General features: G+C 44.2%; 1 protein-coding gene across 1 annotated transcript; it reads left to right on the forward strand.

Moving 5' to 3' along the window:
- The first annotated feature begins 1029 nt into the window (after nt 1-1029).
- LOC310711969 (small serum protein 2-like) lies at nt 1030-4023 on the forward strand. The gene is made up of 4 exons (XM_083514502.1): nt 1030-1074; nt 1897-1990; nt 2608-2737; nt 3864-4023. The coding sequence occupies exons 1-4, from the start codon at nt 1045-1047 to the stop codon at nt 3967-3969; spliced, it is 360 nt and encodes a 119-aa protein (XP_083370628.1). The 5' UTR covers nt 1030-1044; the 3' UTR covers nt 3970-4023.
- The last annotated feature ends 17139 nt before the right edge of the window (nt 4024-21162 follow it).

A 21162-nucleotide genomic window follows, 5' to 3' on the forward strand; every position in this document is an offset into this window, starting at 1 on the left:
CCTGGGAAGGGAGATTGATGGTTAAACTACTCTGGAAGTGTAGCTCGCTGAGATGAATTGATACTACTTGTCAAAAGGTAAAGGACCCCTGACAGTTAAGTCCAGTCGCGAACGACTCTGGCTTTATTTGCCGAGGGAGCTGACGTTTGTCCACAAACAGTTTTTCCGGGTCATGTGGCCAGCATGACAAAGCCACTTCTGGTGAAACAAGAGCAGCGCAGGGAAAGACCGTTTACCTTCCCACTGGAGCGATACCTATTTATCTTACTTGCACATTGATGTGCTTTCGAACTGCTATGTGGGCAGGAGCAGGGACAGAGCAACGGGAGCTCACCCTGTCGCGGGGATTCGAACCAATGACCTTCCAATCGGCAAGCCCAAGTCTCACTGGTTTACACCACAGTGCTACCCACGTACATCTCCCAAATTATTGCTGAGGAATTCACTTCCCTGGGGCTCCAGGGAAGTGGTGTTTTCTGCCTCGGCGCAGCCGTAGTCTGGACTTGGGGGTCCATGTTTTCCTCCTGCGTGGCCATTGATGCCTCTCCCTTCTTGCTAAAAAGCCCCTGACCGCAAGGTTGCTAAAGATGCCTTATGATTGAAGCATGGCAAGATCTCCTTTTCTTGCTAGAACCCCCTGGCCATAAGGTTGCTAAAGATACCCAATTTCTTCAGAAACATGCAACAACTTGTTTTTCTTACTACAGTCCCTAACCTTGTGATTTCTAAAGAAACAACGCCCTATAGAATGTTTAGCCACAGCTATTTTGAAATAGCAATAGCAACCTATGCCCTAGCTGCTATAGTCCTTTAGCCTTGTGACCTCCATAATAAATTTAAAAAGCATGTTTTATTTTGTGAAAGCAATCTGAAAAGACAACCTATATATATTTCTCACAGCCAAGGAGGAATTTTTCCTGCAGATAAATGGGCTTTTGCTTGTCTCAGAGCAAATGTCACAACTTTGGCAGATGACTGACTGCGGAGGCAGAACAGTGACTGGTAGTGGATGAAAGCCCTCTCCTAATTTCATATGCCTGTATCATGTCACCTCTTACTTGCCTTTTCTCTAGGGTAAGAAATCCCAGATGCTGCAATCTTTCCTTGGGGGAGTTGCTCCACCCCCTTGTTCATTTTGCTGGCCTTTTTTGACAGTATCCTTCTTGAGGTGAGGCTGTAAAGACAAATATCTAGAGCCATATCTCTTGCAGAACTCAACACTATCCTGGTCTAATAACATTTAACGTGATTTTCCTGTTCCGGGTTCTGGTTCTGATCTGCACTTATCAATGAATATCTCTGGAAGACGTAGAACTCTTCTAGCTGTTCTTGTAAACATTTTTGTCAGCAGAAGCAAATATTTCCTTCTGATGCAAGCATTTCCTTCCCCCGTTAGGACCTCCATCCCTCTCATTCTGCCCCTCCTCCTTCCCATTTGTATAAAAGGGGGCATGGGATTCTCCACAGACTTACAGGAGGGACACCAGAGCTCTTTCCTGCACCTCCCAGTAAGGGTTTGCCAGCAACTCATTGAAAAACCAAGATGGTAAGTGGAATGCTTTGGAGACAGTTGGCACACAACTTTTTCTTTGATCTAGATTATGTTTAAATGATGGAAAGGGAGATTTGTGGTGTGGAAAGGGGATGTGCAAAGGCATTCAGAATTATGAGGATTGAGTATCTCAGTTGCTGAGGCTTTCTCAGACTCCAGGCTTATCATACTCAGAGTAGATCCATTGAAATTGATGGACAAGACTAACTTTGGCACATTAATTTCAGTGGCTCTACTCTGACTAAAATTTAGTCACATAGAATCCATTTTTTAACAGAACGAGAGGTTCTACATATAAATATATGATAGCATCATGTTGAACGATGTGTGTGTCTCTTTTGCAGAAAATCCTCTTGAGCCTGACTGCCTTGTCTTTCACACTTGCCTTGTGTCAGGGATTCTGCACGTTCAGCGAGCACAAAGCAGAGATTAAAGATGGTAAGTAAACAGCAACGTAATGTTGATATGTAACCTATTCATGGCCAAATAATTATTTAATGTTTGGAAAATGTGTTCCTGACTAGAGATGAGGGGGAAATGCACCCCATTCATATTTTAGCATACACCTACCAAATCTGCTCTTGCAGAACCAGAACACAGACCAAAGTGCAGCTACCTTCAAAATCTACACTTCTCCGGATGTTGTGATGCTGCTCAGAGTCTAAAATGACCTGACGCTGCTCCCGTCTCATCTTCTCATTGATGAATCCCTGCTTAAGCTCTTACTTTTATTGTGTATTTTGTGTTTTTTAGGTTGTGAACTGCCCTGAGAGTGGTATATAAATAGTAATAATAATAACTGATAGAAACTGAAACGGCCAGATTCCCCATCCACACGGCACCCCTTTCACTCCCACTCTGTTTTAAGCTTGGAACCACCGTCTGCAGATGCAAGCAGGAGACTGCATGGCCGCAGTATAAGCAAGACAGATGCCCAGGAGTTGGACAAGTGGAAAATTTTCAGTCACTGTGCTTCTCTTGCGCAGTCTCTGCATTGTGGTGAGCAGCAGTTTCTGATTGCATTGATGTTAAATGTATAGGATTTCTCTCCCTAGGTCAGCCAGTACTGCCCACTGAGTGTACCGATCCATATGATGGCAGCAAGCATCCATTCGGCTCCAACTGGAATACAGCGGATTGCATGGAATGCACATGTAGTGAAAGTGGAATGCAGTGCTGTTCCAGGTAGGCCAATTACCCAGAATAGCACTGGGTCTATTAATCTCTTTCAAATTATTTTGCCCCGTTCTCTCTGGAAGATCTTCTGCTCAATAAACATTCATGGATGGAATTAGCTGAAGACGAGTGTCCCAATTAATCTTTATATCTGAAGATATGTTGCATAAAATTGAGCATGTCCAGAGTGCCTTTCCAATCATCCAATGACCAGGCATTCACTGTGTGGAAGCTTGGACTTTGGGATCTCCCTGAGTCCCAGATCCTCTCATCCGGAGACCACCTAGGAGTTGGTGCTGGGGAGAGGGACCCCAATGCGCCCAATGGAAGAGGACCCCTCCTCTTTCCTGCACCTTCCTGTCTCCTTCTGTCTCCCTCCTGGCTGGCCTCTTGGTTTCGCAACAACATTTTGCTACACCCTTTTTTGTGCATGGGTGCTGCCCTCAACCACCACAAACATAGTGGGGGGTGGAGGGTCATCGTACAGCAACATGCAATTGTTGAATGGTTTCTTTAAATGTAAAGGTTCATCATTGTTCCACTCCATGTGTATGTCTTTAAGGGGCCAGAGCAAGGGCCAGAGCAAGATAACGAAACCCAGCTTTACAGCTGTAAAACATAGCAGGTGCTGCTGAGTTGTATTTGATTAAGGTGTGTCAGCATCTGGGTGTAGTATATAAGGAGCAGCACCTAGTTCTCCTATTACCCTGGGGGATGGGTTGGTGGTTGGGTCTGGTTTGTTGATGTATTTAGTGTAAATGGAGTTTTTGTTTTTCTTATTAAAACCTTCTTTAAGTTATTTTTGAGTCCTTTCTTTTTAATGCATGGTCTCCCCAGCAAGCTCTCTGCAGCGCTACCATACTGCAAAAAGCCAACAGCAATGGCATATTGTGCAAGACATGTCCTTTGTGCATTCAGCTTAGGTTCCCCAGGTGAATTTGGCCTCAGGGCAAATGTTTTCCAAGGGATTGGTTTTCCCTGGATCGAGCAAACATCTTGCAAAACTGCTCTTCTGCCAGGTAGTGCCAATCATTCTTGGCATGTCCTAAGTGAGCAGGAGAAAGGAGCGCTTCTCTACAAGATCTCCATAAGCTCAGGGAAACCTTAGTTTACACATTGTTCTTCTTCTTTTTAGATACGGAGGTACTGTTGATGTTCCGGGATGTAAAGCAGTGTTAAATCCAAACACATGTGAATATGAGTTCTCTAAACTGGATGACCCCTCCAAACCCTGTTTCTGAGCTTTACAAATTCCTTTCATGTAAGAGAATCTGAATAAATCAGTCATATATGCATTTTGGTGTGTATCTGTTGTCTTTGCTTGATATCACTACTTGCAGAATTTGGTACATATCATAATGAAAGTGATGGACATGCCTATCTCAGCTATCAGCAGCTTTTTAGAGACTGATGGATTGTTGTTGTTGTTGTTGTTTAGTCGTGTACGTCTCTTCGTGACCCCATTGGACCAGAGCACACCAGGCAATGGATTATTAAATATTGCTTAATTTGATATGTTGTTTATTTTAAAGTTATTGTGACTTTTTTGTATTGGATCAGATGGTTATTATTAATGTTTGACATTTTATTCTGTTTTTGTGTGTGTTGGGAGCAGCCCAGAGTAGCTGGGGCAACCCAGCCAGATGGGTGGGGAATAATAATAATAATAATAATAATAATAATAATAGGCAAAGTTAATGTAGTGACTAAATGGCCCATCACAAAGCCATATGTGGCTCCCATCCTCGTTATGTCTACTCAGAAGTAAGTCCCATTGAATTCAGTTGTGCTACCTCCTAGGTAAGTGCAGGTGTGGATTTATAGTTATTTGTGGCCCTCTTCCTTCACTTAAACAAATATGATTATGTCGACATTGTGGGGGGTGAGTCGACAACAATAATATTTCTGGGTTTGCACTTTGATTCCCCTCCCCAAACAATTGGGGAACAATTCCTGCTGGAGGAAAAGGTGGTGCTGTGCTTCTGAAATACATGTCCTCCCCTCCCCCCCAAAAATTGGGAACTATGGGGGGAAATATGGAGACAATGCTGCTGCTGATGATCTTGATGATACTTATGTACTGCCTCCCAAGACAACTTGTGAATTATCTGGGGAAAGTTTATAACAATTCTGATGCCTCCACACTGGGAACCCCCTTCCCCATACAAGGGGGGGGGGCGACATGGAAGATTCAGGGAATAGATCAAGATGATTTACAGGCAATTCCTGCACTGCTCCGCATCCCAACACACACTTTTTAAATAAAAAAGGAGCTGCCTGCCTGCAGCTCCATGTGGCTGGCAGGCAGCACTGCAAAACTGCCAAGTGGGTGGATTCTGCCCTTCTTCCTCCAGCACTACATAGGGTGAGGTGGGGGAGATTGATGCAGAAAAATTCAATATCATATTTTATGTAACAAAAATGAGTCTTTTTTTTTTTTGCTTTATGCATGGCATAACTAATCAATATTATAATAGCAATCAAAAGAACCATTATAGCTAGAAGAACAAGAATACAATGACTTTAGTAAAAAAAATGAGTTTTGTATCATTCTGCTACACCTACAGGGCACTTTGATACATTGGATGGGGCACTTTGATACAAAGTGTAAATTTTATGAGAATGGTAACAATTTACAAAAAATTAATGAAAAAAACAATTTTTATTGTGAGAGATCATAATTAGCCATACAATTTATTACTTAAATTCCAAATAACATATCGAAACTAACAGTGTTTCACACATATCATAGACTTTATGGCAGGTTTTCTTAACAAAACATCAAAACCTATATTAATCTTTCATCAAACACATATCCATTAAAAAAAAAACTTTGAAAAAACTTTTAAAAGTATAAGAACTCACATTAAATGGTTAAAAAGTAGTAATTTAAACAAAATACTTACAAGAAATAAGATAATTACTTAATGTTTAGCTTCTATTGCACATTATATCCACTGAAGTCAATAGAAAAAGCATAAAGAGATGATGTTTGAGATGTGCCCTTTGAGAAATTTGGTTTTGGCAACTGCAAAACAATATCCTTCAAATCAATACTTGCCTTATCTTCTAGAATGGGGAAGACAAACATACAAGATCCTGTTTTTTCCCTAAGATATGACACTTGAAAGTCGTATTATATTATTATATACGATGTAAAACAGCATTGGAACACTTTTAAATTTCATGTAATTTTGTAGTTGAGTTGGCCACGCTAAAAACACACCTACTCTCATCAAATGATAACAGCTAACTGGCGGGCGGCGCTGTCTCAGCTGCTGTACTCACACATGTATAGAAACATTTTAGTGATGTCACGACACGAATAATGTTTCTCAAAACTGAAATGTTGTTGGTGTATCAATGTGCCCCTTGCATCAATGTGCCCTGCCTCACCCTATACACACACTTTGAAACAAAAAACACTCCTCCGTGGCCGGAGCAGCTGCCTGGCAAAGCAAGGAAGGAGGGAAGCAGACCCTGGCATGTCTGCTCCCTCCTTTTCAAAAAGACTCCCCCCCCCCAGACAATAAAATGTCTCCCTCCACATTTTCCACAAGCCCTTCCATGGGTGGCAAAGTAAAGGGAAGGCTGGTGGGTGTGACACTTTCTAGCTCTCATGCTTTTTCAAAGGCCCTTTCATGGGCAGCCAAAGCAGAGGTGGTGAACAGCACTTCCCGTACCCCTAACAGCACCCCCAAAGTCCCTCTCTGCTTTAGTCCCACAGCATCTGCCAAGGCAAGGGCTTCCCTCCAGAAAGGAGTGGAGGAAGGAACAGCAGAGCCAATTGTAGCTGGAAGTGCAGAACCAGAAGAATCATTAGACTCTTCCCCTCTCTCTGCGTTGTGAAGGTCGGCAGTTCGAATCCCTGCAACGGCGTGAGCTCCCATTGCTCAGTCCCTGCTCCTGCCAATCTAGCAGCTCGAAAGCACGTCAAAGTGCAAGTAGATAAATAGGTACCGCTCCGGCAGGAAGGTAAACGGCGTTTCCGTGCACTGCTCTGGTTCGCCAGAAGCGGCTTAGTCATGCTGGCCACATGACCCGGAAGCTGTACGGCAGCTCCCTCGGCCAATAAAGCGAGATGAGCGCCGCAACCCCAGAGTTGGTCACGATTGGACCTAATGGTCAGGGGTCCCTTTACCTTCAGGATGTTGGGGGCTCCTATTCCTTGGTGTCCAAACAACTCACCAATCACAATTCTGACTTGGCTGAAACCTCTGACAGACAGGAGTGGCCAGGCTGACTCATTTAACAGAAGTTGCTTAGAAAATGCACATTATGCTTCATAACCTTCGGCCTAGAAGGGTTAGAGACACCTTTTAACATTTATTTTTATTATATTTGTATACTGCCCTCCACCCAAAGATCTCAGGGTGGTAAAAATACAAAATAAAAACACAAAATACCTACTAAAAACAGGAGGAGAAAAAGAAAAGGAAAAAGGAAACTCCCTCTCCCAGCCACTGGACCTCTTGGGAAGGAGGCACATGAAGAAGGGCCTCAGAAGATGATTGTAGGGTCCGGGGAGTGTCTTGCTTTGGGGGGTCAGATCCCTCCCACGGTGGCAGCCAAGAGGCAGAGGAAGGAAGAAAGTTCTTACCAAGCCATTTATTCAATGATTCACAAAGCGTGACAAAGGAATGCAGTCTTCCCTAAATAACGGCATTGCTCCAAGTAAATGGTTTGAGTCGGCAAAAGGCAGCTTCCTGTGTCCCTATGATTGTCTTTGTCCTCCCACCACTTTGCTTTAGACCAGGCACCCCCAAACTCGACCCGTCAGACTACAACTCCCATCATCCCTAGCTAACAGGACCAGTGGTCAGGGATGGTGGGAAGTGTAGTCCCAAAACATCTGCAGGGCCGAGTTTGGGGATGCCTGCTCTAGACCAGTGGTTTTCAACCAGTGTGCCATGGTTCCCTGGGGTGCCTTGAATGGTGGTCAGGGGTGCCACGGGCAACACTGGCCTCTGTCCCTCTTTCCTTCCCTCCCTCCTCTGATGCCCTCTCATGTCTCTGCCTCCCAAAGGCTTTCACAGCTGTTTGTTGCAGCAGCCCTGGCTACAAGCTCCCCAGGCGAAAGGTGCTTCTAGGGCAGTGTGAGGAGGCACTTCTCTTTGGGGCAGGGGGGGCAGTTCAGGGACCTGGGGCAGCAGCTGCGGCTGCCCAGAGGACTCCCAAGGAGGGGGGAGAAGAGAGGAGGCTGAGGGAACCCTCCACAAGGGAGGGAGAGGGGCTGCCGGCTCTGCAGGAAAGAGGTGACACAACTGGGCTCCTGAGCCCCACAGGAGTCTGCAGAAAGAATGCAGTTGGTCAAGGGAGCTGTGGACTCAAAAAGGCTGAAAACCTCTGCTCTAGCCAATGATCCCAAACTGTCTTTGACGCTGAAAAAAAGACACAACCACAGTATAGCTCAACTCTTGTTTCTTGGGTAGCTCATTGAGAATGCCAGAATGAGGCTGGTGTAGGCAGCTCCCCCACCCAGGTATTAATAATAAAACCTATACTTCTACGGGTACCTACTCAAAGTTAAACCCTGGGTTATTGAGTCGCCACAACTATGACATAATGCACTTGAGAGCATGTGCTGAATGGAAGGCGGGAGGAGGAAGGGTGCCAAATGAATCTTTGGGGCGCCATATTCCTAAAGTCTGCCCCTGCCATTGAGTGAGATGCCTTTTTGTGCATCTCAGCTGAGCTGAAGTTCCTCCTCCAGATGTCACTGGACTGCAACTCCCATCAGTTTCCCTGATTACAAAAGCAGATAAAGAAGCCGGTTTTGTTTCCGACACAGTTCATTAAAATGGCAATCAGCTTAATCTTATGGCTTAATTTAAAAACACAGCTAAATGAGCAAGCAAATGATCTCCAGATCTTGATAGACCCAGAATTGTTATAGTCATCTGCTGATTTTCCTTCTCTTTTGCCTCTTTCAGAAAGTCATCCTACCACTGATTGTTTTGCCCCAGGGGTTTTGCTTCCTTGGCCCCTTCAAAGCAGAGATAAAAAATGGCAGCATTGTCAAGCAGCCTATTAATATGAGCAAAGGATGATTTGATGCTTTGAACACACACACACACACACACACACACACACAGAGAGAGAGACAGGTAAAGGACCCCTGTCCAGTCCAGCCAAAGGCGACTATCTCACTATATAAATGTGTTTTCCTACATTTTGTTATTTTCCAATTCAACAAAAATAGTGACTTCCTGCTCACCCAACATTGATGCTTATCACCCAATTATCCAATTTCATCCTCTTTAGCATGTTTCTCAATATGTTCTGCTCTTTTCTTACACTTCAATCCCCACTATGGTCTTCTCGTATGGGAAATAACTTCTTAAATAGATTACAGTCTATTTAAGGCCATCTTTAGCATATGCACCAATGGAGTGCAAAGATCCGCCCCAAATTTACTTTAGCTCCCAAATTAACTTTTATTATGCCTGTGTCACTATTATCTTTTGATAAATAGCGCTCACACCTGCGCAGCTCCAAAAGTAAGGCTTTTGTGTGTTTTGTTTAAAACCAGCTTTTCTAAAGAAGACAAAGAACAAAGTGTAAAGACTCCAGGCATGCGCTTACAGTCGTAGGGAGGTGTCTGGAAGATGAGACGGGCGGGCATTGTGCGCATGCGTTGGAGAAATGTCTCGGGCAGCCTTTCATTGTGGGAGCAACCTTCTTTCTAGAAGAGCTGGGAGGGCCCTTGTGAGCACACATATACGAGTTCTTCTTGGGAAGGTTCCGGAGCCTGCACACACTCCCGTCGCTAGATAGGCGCGTTCTCTTTTCTTTCTTTTTTTTAAGATATTTTATTAAAGATTTTAAACAATTCTGGGCTTTTTGCCCTGCCAGACAAACTTGGAGATATCTCTCTGCCACTTCCTGAAACACTCCACCTTATCAACAATCTGTAAGGTCTGAAACAAAAACAGCATTTTTGGCAATACATTCATCTTTATAGCAGCAATTCGGCCCAACAAGGAAAGTTTCAATCTTGACCAACTTTCTAGATCCTTTTTGATTTCTGACCAACATTTTTCATAATTATCCTTAAATAAATTCAGATTCTTGGCTGTCATGTTCACCCCTAGGTATCTCACCTTTTTAACCACATTTAAATCTGTCTCTTTCTGAAACCTTTCTGATTCTGAAGGTGTCAAATTTTTTTCCCAATACCTTAGTTTTTTGCTTGTTTAGTTTAAATCCCGCCACCCGACCAAACTCATGAATCAATTCTAAAACCCTTTTTGTACTAGATTCTGGCTCCTGTAGTGTCAAAACCAGGTCATCTGCAAAAGCTTTGAGTTTATACTGTTTAGCTCCGACCTGAATTCCTTCAACCAACCGGTCCCCTCTAATCATATTCAAGAGCACCTCCAGGACTGAGATAAATAACAAAGGGGAAATAGGGCAACCTTATCATGTTCCTTTTTCAATCTTAAACTCTTGTGTCACCACATTGTTAACTATCAATTTAGCTTTTTGTTCTGAATAAATTGCATCTATGCCATTTTCAAACCCCCGTCCCACTCCCATCCCTTCAAGGTTTTTCTTCATGAACTTCCATGAGATGTTGTCAAAGGCCTCCTCCGCGTCTATAAAAATTAACACTGCTTTTGTATTAATGTTTGTTTGCAAAAGTTCCAGAATGTCAATATTACTCCTTGTGTTGGCAAACAAATGTCTGCCTGGGAGAAAGCCTGCCTGATCTTTATGAATCACTTTCATTGTGGGAGCAATCTTCTTTCTAGAAGAGCTGGGAGGGCCCTTGTGAGCACACATATACGAGTTCTTCTTGGGAAGGTTCCGGAGCCTGCGCACACTCCCGTCGCTAGATAGGCGCCTTCTCTTTCTGTCTCTCCCTCTTTCCTGTCACTCCCCCTCCTCCCAGCTTTGGTGAGCGGCAGGCATGCGGCGCAAGGTCAGTCGTGTCGAAGGTGCTGCTGACCCCGCTGCCGCAGTGCAGCTCAATACAATATGCTTAGGTGGCTTCATCGGTGGGCGCCTGGTGCCCCCCAGAATTCGGCGCCCGGTGCTCTGCACCCTTGCACCCCCGGGTAAAGACGGCCCTGGGTATGGCCATTCCCCTTAAGCCAGGCATGGCCAAACTTGGCCCTCCAGATGTCTTGGGACTACAACGCCCACCATCCCTAGCTAACAGGACCAGTGGTCAGGGATGGTGGGAACTGTAGTCCCAAAACATCTGGAGGGCCAAGTGTGGCCATGCCTGCTTTAAGCAGTCCTCCTTAAAAGATTCTCAATTTGTGTCTCTAATCATTGCCTCAGTTTTGCCCTCTCTGCATATTCCAGGATTTTCATCAGCCATTCTTCCTTTGAGGGTGTCCTTCCATTTCTAAACGTAGAGAATCCTTGCCGCTGTAGTTACATACATAAATACAGCTGAAGCTTTCTTTGGAATTTTGCTTTCTAACATCCCCAGCAGGAAGAATTCTGGCCTCTTGGGAAAGGTCAGTTCATTCCCCCCCCCCCCTTATGTATCATGTCCCAAAAGGCCTTGGTCTTCCTGCAGATCCACCGCATGTGATAAAATGACCCCTCACAGTTCTTGCATTTGCAACATTTCTTTGATACATTCTTATACATTTGAGCTAGTTCTTTGTAGATAGAAACCATCTGCACATCTCAGTTGCTCACTAAGTTTCAAATTTTGTTGAACTTTTTAAGCTTACATGCATTTTCCTGAAAGCTGAATAGATCTCTGTATAGAACCCATTTAGGCTGCATGTTTATTCTTTTATGCACAGAGGCCTCTTTAACTGTGTGTGTGTGTGTGTGTGTGTGTGTGTGTGTGTGTGTGTGTTGTGTGTAACTGGTCCTGAAAGCATCTGCCTCTCCCACTCTGGAGGGCACAGCTAAAGAATACCAGGCCATCTAGTCTCGGTTCTAAAACTTCCAAGGAAGGCCAGTCCAACCTTCCCAGGTAATCTGTTTCTGAAGAAATTTGTGTTTGTTCATGCTTCAGTCATAAGGCACCTTTAGCAACCTTGCGGTCGGGGGCTTTTTAGCAAGAAGGGCGAGGCACCAACATCCACGCAGGGAGGAAAACATGGACCCCCAGGACCAGACTACAGCTGCGCCGAGGCAGAAAACACCTGGAGCCCCAGGGAAGTGAATTCCTCAGCAATATTTTGGGTGATGTATCAATTCCTCTCAGCGAGCTACACTTCCAGAGTAGTTTAACACTTCCCAGGCAATCTGGAGAAGGGACTAGGGCACCCCTCAGCACCCTTCACATCCTTCCCAAGATGATTAGGGGACACCATGACTGTGAAAGTGACCTCCGAGTGCTTTCAATGGATGCTGCTCATGTGGCCTTAATCTCAGCTGACCCAAGTGACTTGGGGGCCTCAGGTGCCTTGCCTGCGTTTTCTTGGGAGAATGGGGGGTAGGTTTTGGGTCACAGTGGAATATACTTGTTTTTATCCATGATAATAAAGACATCAATAAAATATAAGAGACACACAAAAATAACTGATTTATTTACATTGTGTGGACAGGCGGAGACCCCCGACCCTGCGTGACACCTGTGTGGAATAATGACTCAAGACAACGTGTTATGGGATTAAAATTTGGCTACAACTTTATTAAAACTTCAGCTGTAGGGAGACCTTGGCTTAGGCATTGGGTGTTTATCCCTCCTTGTCCCTGGCAAGGGATCTAGGGAACATCAGGGTTATCCAGAATATATGGGGATTGGGCTGGCTCTGGAGAACGTCTGTTCAAGCAGAGAGTCCGCCCCCCATTTCGCCACCATCCCAGGGGAGAGCAATGACAACCTAACAGCGTATGGCCAATGCCTCCCCTCAAAACAACCCCTTTAACGGGGAACTCTGGGATCCGTGCCGTGGGGGAGGGGTCACTGCTTCGCCCCCCCCCCCCCCATTTAGGGAAGACAGACTAAAGGATTCCACCCAAGCCCTGAAACCGCGAAAGTTGTAACGTTTTGCTACGGGGAAGGCAAAACCTGCCAATGCAGGGAAATTCCTTTCCGGCCCTTCAACAGCGACCATAATGTAGCAGCGCCTGCGTACCTGTGGAGAAGAGGTTAACCTGCAAAAGAAGGCTTAACTGCGGGAGGGCAGGGTGGGAGAAGCTCTGGAGCCGACTGAGAACTCCCAGGCAAGTTCTGCCCACTGTTGTGTGGGCTGGTCAGTCCCTCCCCTTACCTGGCCAACTCTCTCCTGGCAACGCAGGAGATGTCCACAAGTTCTACTCTTATGAGAGATAAAAACTTTACTTTCTCCACTTTGCTCCACCCCCTTCTTCATTTTGCTGGCCTTTTTTGACAGTATCCTTCTTGAGGTGAGGCTGTAAAGACAAATATCTAGAGCCATATCACTTGCAGAACTCAACACTATCCTGGTCTAATAACATTTAACATGTTTTTCCTGTTCCCAGTTCTGGTTCTGATCTGCACTTATCAGTGAATATCTCTGGAAGACGTAGAACTCTCCAGGCTGTTCTTGCAAACATTTAGGTCATCAGAAGCAAATGTTTCCTTCCTGGCAAGCATTTCCTTCGCCCGTTAGGACCTCCATCCCTCTCATTTTGCCCCTCCTCCTTCCCATTTGTATAAAAGGGGGCATGGGATTCTCCACAGACTTACAGGAGGGACACCAGAGCTCTTTCCTGCACCTCCCAGTAAGGGTTTGCCAACAACTCATTGAAAAACCAAGATGGTAAGTGGAATGCTTTGGAGACAGTTGGCACACAACTTTTTCTTTATTCTAGATTATGTTTAAATGATGGAAAGGGAGATTTGTGGTGTGGAAAGGGGGTGTGCAAAGGCATTCAGAATTATGAGGATTAAGTACCTCAGCTGCTGAGGCTTCCTCAGACTCCAGGCCTATCATACTCTGAGTAGATCCATTGAATTTGATGGACAAGACTAACTTTGGCACATTAATTTCAGTGGCTCTACTCTGACTAAAATTTAGTCACATATAATCCATTTTTTAACAGAACGAGAGGTTCTACATATAAATATATGATAGCATCATGTTGAACGATGTGTGTGTCTCTTTTGCAGAAAATCCTCTTGAGCCTGACTGCCTTGTCTCTGACACTTGCCTTGTGTCAGGGATTCTGCACGTTCAGCGAGCACAAAGCAGAGATTAAAGATGGTAAGTAAACAGCAACGTAATGTTAATATGTAACCTATTCATGGCCAAATAATTATTTAATGTTTGAAAAATGTGTTCCTGACTAGAGATGAGGGGGAAATGCACCCCATTCATATTTTAGCATACACCTACCAAATCTGCTCTTGCAGAACCAGAACACAGACCAAAGTGCAGCTACCTTCAAAATCTACACTTCTCCGGATGTTGTGATGCTGCTCAGAGTCTAAAATGACCTGACGCTGCTCCCGTCTCATCTTCTCATTGATGAGTCCCTGCTTAAGCTCTTACCTTTTTTGTGTATTTTGTGTTTTTTAGGTTATGAACTGCCCTGAGAGTGGTATATAAATAGTAATAATAATAACTGATAGAAATTGAAATGGCCAGATTCCCCATCCACAGGGCACCCCATTCACTCCCACCCTGTTTTAAGCTTGGAACCACTGTCTGCAGACGCAAGAAGGAGACTGCATGGCCACAGTATAAGCAAGACAGATGCCCAGGAGTTGGACAAGTGGAAAATTTTCAGTCACTGTGCTTCTCTTGCGCAGTCTCTGCATTGTGGTGAGCAGCAGCTTCTGGTTGCATTTATGTTAAATGTATAGGATTTCTCTCCCTAGGTCAGCCGGTGCTGCCCACTGCGTGTACCGATCCATATGATGGCAGCAAGCATCCATTCGGCTCTAAGTGGAATACAGCACAGTGCATGGAATGCAGATGTAGTGAAAGTGGAATGGACTGCTGTGCCAGGTACGCCAAATAACCAGAATAGCACTGGGTCTATTAATCTCTTTCAAATTACTTTGCCCTGTTCTCTCTGGAAGACCTTCTGCTCAATAAACATTCAGGGACGGAATTAGCTGAAGACGGGTGTCCCAATTAATCTTTACATCTGAAGATATGTTGCATAAAATTGAGCATGTCTAGAGTGCCTTTCCAATCATCCAATCACCAGGCATTCACTGCGTTGAAGCTTGGACTTTGGGATCTCCCTGAGTCCCAGATCCTCTCATCCGGAGACCACCTAGGAGTTGGTGCTGCGGAGGGACCCTGATGCACCCAATGGAACGGGACCCCTCCTCTTTCCTGCACCTTCCTGTCTCCTTCTGTCACCCTCCTGGCTGGCCTCTTGGTTTCGCAACAACATTTTGCTTCACCCATTTTTGTGCATGGATGCTGCCCTCAACCACTGCAAACATATGGGGGGGGGGAGAATCATCGTACAGCAACATGCAATGGCATATTGTGCAAGACATGTCCTTTGTGCATTCAGCTTGGGTTCCCCAGGTGAATTTGGCCTCAGGGCAAATGTTTTCCAAGGGCTTGGTTTTCCCTGGATCGAGGAAACATCTTGCAAAACTGCTCTTCTGCCAGGTAGTTCCAATCATTCTTGGCATGTCCTAAGCGAGCAGGAGAAAGGAGTTCTCCTCCACAAGATCTCCATAAGCTCAGGGAAACCTTAGTTTACACATTCTTCTTCTTCTTTTTAGGTACGGTGGTACTGTTGATGTTCCGGGATGTAAAGCAGTGGTAAATCCAAACACATGTAAATATGAGTTCTATAAACTGGACGATCCCTCCAAACCCTGTTTCTGAGCTTTACAAATCCCACCCAAATTCCCTTCATGTAAGAGTATCTGAATAAATCAGTCATATATGCATTTTGGTGTGTATCTGTTGTCTTTGCTTGGTATCACTACTTGCAGAATTTGGTACATATCATAATGAAAGTGATGGACATGCCTATCTCAGCTATCAGCAGCTTTTTAGAGACTGATGGATTGTTGTTGTTGTTTAGTTGTTTAGTCATGTCCGTCTCTTCGTGACCCCATTGGACCAGAGCACACCAGGCAATGGATTATTAAATATTGCTTAATTTGATATGTTATTTATTTTAAAGTTATTGTGACTTTTTTGTATTGGATCAGATGGTTATTATTAATGTTTGATATTTTATTCTGTTTTTGTGTTTGTTGGGAGCAGCCCAGAGTAGCTGGGGCAACCCAGCCAGATGGGTGGGGAATAATAATAATAATAATAATAATAATAATAATAATAATAGGCAAAGTTAATGTAGTGACTAAATGGCCCATCACAAAGCCATCTGTGGCTCCCATCCTCGTTATGTCTACTCAGAAGTAAGTCCCATTGAATTCAGTTGTGCTAACTCCCAGGGAAACAATTGGGGAACAATTCCTGCTGGAGGAAAAGGTGGTGCTATGCTTCTGAAATCCCCTCCCCCCCCAAAAAAATTGGGAACTATGGGGGGAAATATGGTGACAATGCTGATGATGATGATGATACTTATTTACTGCCTCCCAAGACAACTTGTGAATTATCTGGGGAAAGTTTATAACAATTCTGATGCCTCCACACTGGGAACCCCCTTCCCCATACAAGGGGGGGGGGCGACTTGGAAGATTCAGGGAATAGATCAAGACGATTTAATTTCTGATAATGATTATACTAGCGCATCTGCACTGCCCCCAACAACAATGGCTTGGGAACAATTAGGTAAAAGTGGATCATGGATGGGGCTGATGAGGCCTCTTAACTAGGAGGCCTCCTGCAACCGCTTTGCAACAACCTCTGCTGTGCAGCAGGCAGCAGAAACAAAAAAGGGCATTTCGTGGACAGGCGGAGTCCCCAGATCCCGAGTGGTTTCCCCCCCCCCATGTGGAATAACGACTCAAGACAATGTGCTATGGGATTAAATTGGCCATAACTTTATTATATTTCAAATGTGGGTAGACCTTGGCTCAGGCATTAGGCGTTCTCCCTCCCCAGTCCCCGCCGGGGACCTAGGGAGCATCAGGGTTATCCAGTGGGGGGGGGGATGGGCCGGCTCTGGAGAACATATGTTCAAGCAGAGATGGCCGCCCCCATTACGACGATGCCGCAGGGGAGAACAATGACGACCTTTCGGCGTACGGTCAGAGCCTCCCTTCAGAAACCCCTTTAACGGGGAACCCTGGTATCGCCGCTGCAAAGAGGAAGATGGAGAAAAGGATTCCACCCAAGGCCTGATACTGCCAAAGTTGTGACGTTTTGCTATGGGAAAGGCGAAACCTGCCAATGCAGGGAAATTCCTTTCCGGCCCTTTGACAGTGACCTTAACGTATCAGCGCCCGCATACCTGTGAAGAAAAGTTAACCTGCAAAACCTGTGAGGAAAAGTTAACCTGCAAAATAAGGCATTAACTGAGGGTGGGTAGGGTGGGAGAAGCTCTGGAGCCAAGTGAGGATTCCCAGGTAAGATCCTCCCTCTATTGTGTGGGCAGGTAATCCCTCCCCTACCTGGCCTGATCTCCTTGGCAACGCTTCCCCCAGGTGGGATTGGACAACTGACTGGGGTAGGCAGAGACCTCCAGGTATCTATACTCTGAACAAAAGGCCAAGTTAATTGTAAATAATGTGATAACTGAGGAATTCAAAATAGAAAAAGGGACACGACAGGGGTGCCCAATCTCCCCATTACTTTTTATATCAGTCCTGGAGGTTTTGCTAAATATGATTAGAAGTGACCAGCTGGTTAAAGGGGTCCAGGTCGGAGCTAAACAGTACAAATTGAGGGCCTTTGCAGATGACTTGGTACTTACATTACAAGAGCCAGACACTAGTACGAAAAGAGTTTTAGAGTTAATTCAAGAATTTGGTCAAGTCGCCGGATTTAAACTGAATAAACAAAAAACTAAAGTTTTGGAGAAAAATTTAACAGTCATGGAAAGGGAGAAATTTCAGAATGAAACAGGCCTGACAGTGGTTAAGAAGGTGAAATATCTAGGGGTTAATATGACATCTAAGAATTTGAATCTATTTAAAGATAACTATGAGAAATGTTGGACAGAAGTTAAAAAGGATTTAGAAATATGGTCAAATTTGAAGCTTTCCTTGTTAGGCCGAATTGCAGTTATAAAGATGAATGTATTGCCTAGAATGTTATTTTTGTTTCAAGCATTGCAAATTCTTGACAAGATTGACTGTTTCAAGAGGTGGCAGAAGGACATTTCGAAATTTGTCTGGCAGGGCAAAAAACCCAGAATAAAATTTAAGATTTTAACGGATTCAAAGGAAAGAGGGGGATTTGCCCTGCCGGACTTAAAACTGTACTATGAGTCAGCAGCGTTCTGCTGGATGAAAGAGTGGATGCTCCTCGAGAATACAGATATCTTGGACTTGGAAGGTTTTAATAATGTATTTGGATGGCATGCATATTTATGGTATGATAAGGTTAAAGCGCATAAAGCTTTTAAAAATCACATTGTTAGGAAAGCATTATATAATGTCTGGATCAGATATAAAGATCTGTTGGAAAACAAAACCCCTAGATGGCTGTCGCCAATGGAGGCTAAAGCTGTGAAAAAACTCAATATGGAGGCTAAATGGCCGAAATATTGGGAAATTTTGGAACAAGAGGGTGATAAATTGAAATTACAGAGTCATGAAAAATTGAAGACCAAAGTACAAGATTGGCTCCATTATTATCAAATAATGGAGGTTTACAAACAAGACAGGAAAATTGGCTTCCAGGTGGAGAAATCAAAATTAGAAACAGAATTGTTAGAACCCAATGCTAAGAACTTGTCTAGAATGTATAACTTGTTGCTGAAATGGAATACACAAGATGAAACAGTTTAATCAGCTATGATTAAGTGGGCACAGGACATTGGTCATAACATTATGTTTGCTGACTGGGAACAGTTGTGGACCACCGGTTTGAAATTTACGGCATGTAATGCCTTAAAGGAAAATATTATGAAAATGATTTATAGGTGGTACATGACCCCAGTCAAGCTAGCAAAAATTTATCATTTGCCTGATAATAAGTGTTGGAAATGTAAAGAAACTGAAGGTACCTTTTACCACCTTTGGTGGACGTGCCCGAAGATTAAGGCTTTCTGGGAAATGATATATAATGAAATGAAAAAGGTACTTAAATGTACTTTCCCTAAGAAACCAGAGGCCTTTCTCCTGGGCATAGTCGGCCAATTGGTGCCAAAGAAGGATAGAACTTTTTTTATGTATGCCACCACAGCAGCAAGAATACTTATCTCAAAGTATTGGAAGACTCAAGATCTACCCACTCTGGAAGAATAGCAGATGAAGGTGATAGACTATATGGGACTGGCTGAAATGACTGGCAGAATCCGCGATCAGGGGAAAGAGACGGCGGAAGAAGATTGGAAGAAATTCAAAATTTATCTTAAGAAACATTGCAAAATTAATGAATGTTAAAATGTCGAGGTTCTAGGGGAAAATGGGGGTTACAGCTGTAAAAGATTAAGCAAAAGAAAAGAATAAGGGGAAATTTGATAAAAGTAAGTTTTGTTAGGATTTGCTGAAATAATTTTTGAAATTGGGATGTAGAAAGGGGAGGTATGGGGAAGTCGATGAAGTAAGGTTTAAGGAAAAAAGGATATGAAATTATACATGTTTGTTTGTGTGTTTGTTTGTTTGTTTGTTTATGTCTATTAAAACTTTGTAAAACCAATAAAAATTTTATATATAAAAAAGAGACCTCCAGGTATCCCACCTGAGGGAAGGCAAAGCACCCCCCATTTTATGCGGGGAGTGGTCATTGCCATCTCCTCCCCTCTCTCTCTCATATTCCACTGAGGCGCCTCTCAAGTAGCTGCCTGCTTCATATGTCTGCAGGCAAGAAAAGAAACTCAGCCACCATGGGTTGACCCCCCTATTTCTTCCTCCAACCCACCCCAGCATTTTCAAAAAGTCCCTCAAGGAGCAACACAAGGAACAGGCAATTCCTGCACTGCTCCGCATCCCAACACACACTTTTAAAAGGGGAAAAAAAGGAACTGCCTGCCTGCTGCTCCATGTGGCTGGCAGGCAGCAAAGCAAAACTGGCAAGTGGGTGGATTCTGCCCTTCTTCCTCCAGCACTACATATAAAGCAAAGTCATGGTGTCCCCCAAATCATCTTGGGAAGGATGTGAAGGGTGCTGAGGGGTGCCCTAGTCCCTTCTCCAGACTTGCCTGGGAAGAGGCATTGATTGTTAAACTACTCTGGAAGTGTAGCTCGCTGAGAGGAATTGATACTACTTGTAAAAAGGTAAAGCTAAAGGACCCCTGATGATTAAGTCCAGTGGCAAACGACTCTGGCTTTACTGGCCAAGGGAGCTGACGTTTGTCCACAAACAGTTTTTCCGGGTCATGTGGCCAGCATGACTAAGCCACTTCTGGTGAAACCAGAGCAGCGCATGGAAACGCCGTTTACCTTCCCGCCGGAGCGGTACATATTTATCTACTTGCACATTGATGTGCTTTCGAACTGCTAGGTGGGCAGGAGCTGGGACCAAGCAACGGGAGCTCACCCCGTCACGGGGATTCAAACCACTGATCTTCCGATCGGTAAGCCCAAGGCTCACTGGTTTACACCACAGTGCTACCCACATACATCTCCGAAAATATTGTCGAGGAATTCACTTCCCTGGGGCTCCAGGGAACTGGCGTTTTCTGCCTCAGCGCAGCCGTAGTCTGGTCCTGGGGGTCCATGTTTTCCTCCCTGTGTGGCCCTTGGTGCCTCTCCCTTCTTGCTAAAAAGCCCCTGACCGCTAGGTTGCTAAAGATGCCTTATGATTGAAGCATGGCAAGATCTCCTTTTCTTGCTAGAACCCCCTGGCCATAAGGTTGCTAAAGATACCCAATTTCTTCAGAAACATGCAACAACTTGTTTTTCTTACTAAAAAGTCCCTAACCTCACGATTTCTAAAGAAACAACACCCTATAGAATGTTTAGCCACAGCTATTTTGAAATAGCAGTAGCAACCTATGCCCTAACTGCTATAGTCCTTTAGTCTTGTGACCTTCATAATTAATAAAAAAGCATGTTTTATTTTGTGAAAGCAATCTGAAAAGACAACCTATATATATTTCTCTAGGGTAAGAAATCCCAAATGCTGCAATCTTTCCTTGGGGGAGTTGCTCCACCCCCTTGTTCATTTTGCTGGCCATTTTTGACAGTATCCTTCTTGAGGTGAGGCTGTAAAGACAAATATCTAGAGCCATATCTCTTGCAGAACTCAACACTATCCTGGTCTAATAACATTTAACATGATTTTCCTGTTCTGGGTTCTGGTTCTGGTCTGAACTTATCAATGAATATCTCCAGAAGACGTAGAATTTGGTACATATCATAATGAAAGTGATGGACATGCCTATCTCAGCTATCAGCAGCTTTTAAGATTCTAATGGATTATTGTTGTTGTTATTTAGTCGTGTCTGACTCTTCGTGACCCCATGGACCAGAGCACACCAGGCAATGGATTATTAAA

This window comes from Podarcis liolepis (genome assembly GCF_965112155.1).
Source record: "Podarcis liolepis genome assembly, chromosome: 7".
Classification (NCBI taxonomy): domain Eukaryota; kingdom Metazoa; phylum Chordata; class Lepidosauria; order Squamata; family Lacertidae; genus Podarcis; species Podarcis liolepis.

Excerpts from the sequence above, each read along its gene's own strand:
- LOC310711969 (XM_083514502.1), top strand. The coding sequence starts at position 1,045 with ATGTCACCTCTTACTTGCCTTTTCTCTAGG. Across the intron at positions 1,075-1,896 it reads TTACTTGCCTTTTCTCTAGG|AAAATCCTCTTGAGCCTGAC; the intron begins GTAAGAAATCCC and ends TCTCTTTTGCAG. Across the intron at positions 1,991-2,607 it reads CAAAGCAGAGATTAAAGATG|GTCAGCCAGTACTGCCCACT; the intron begins GTAAGTAAACAG and ends TTCTCTCCCTAG.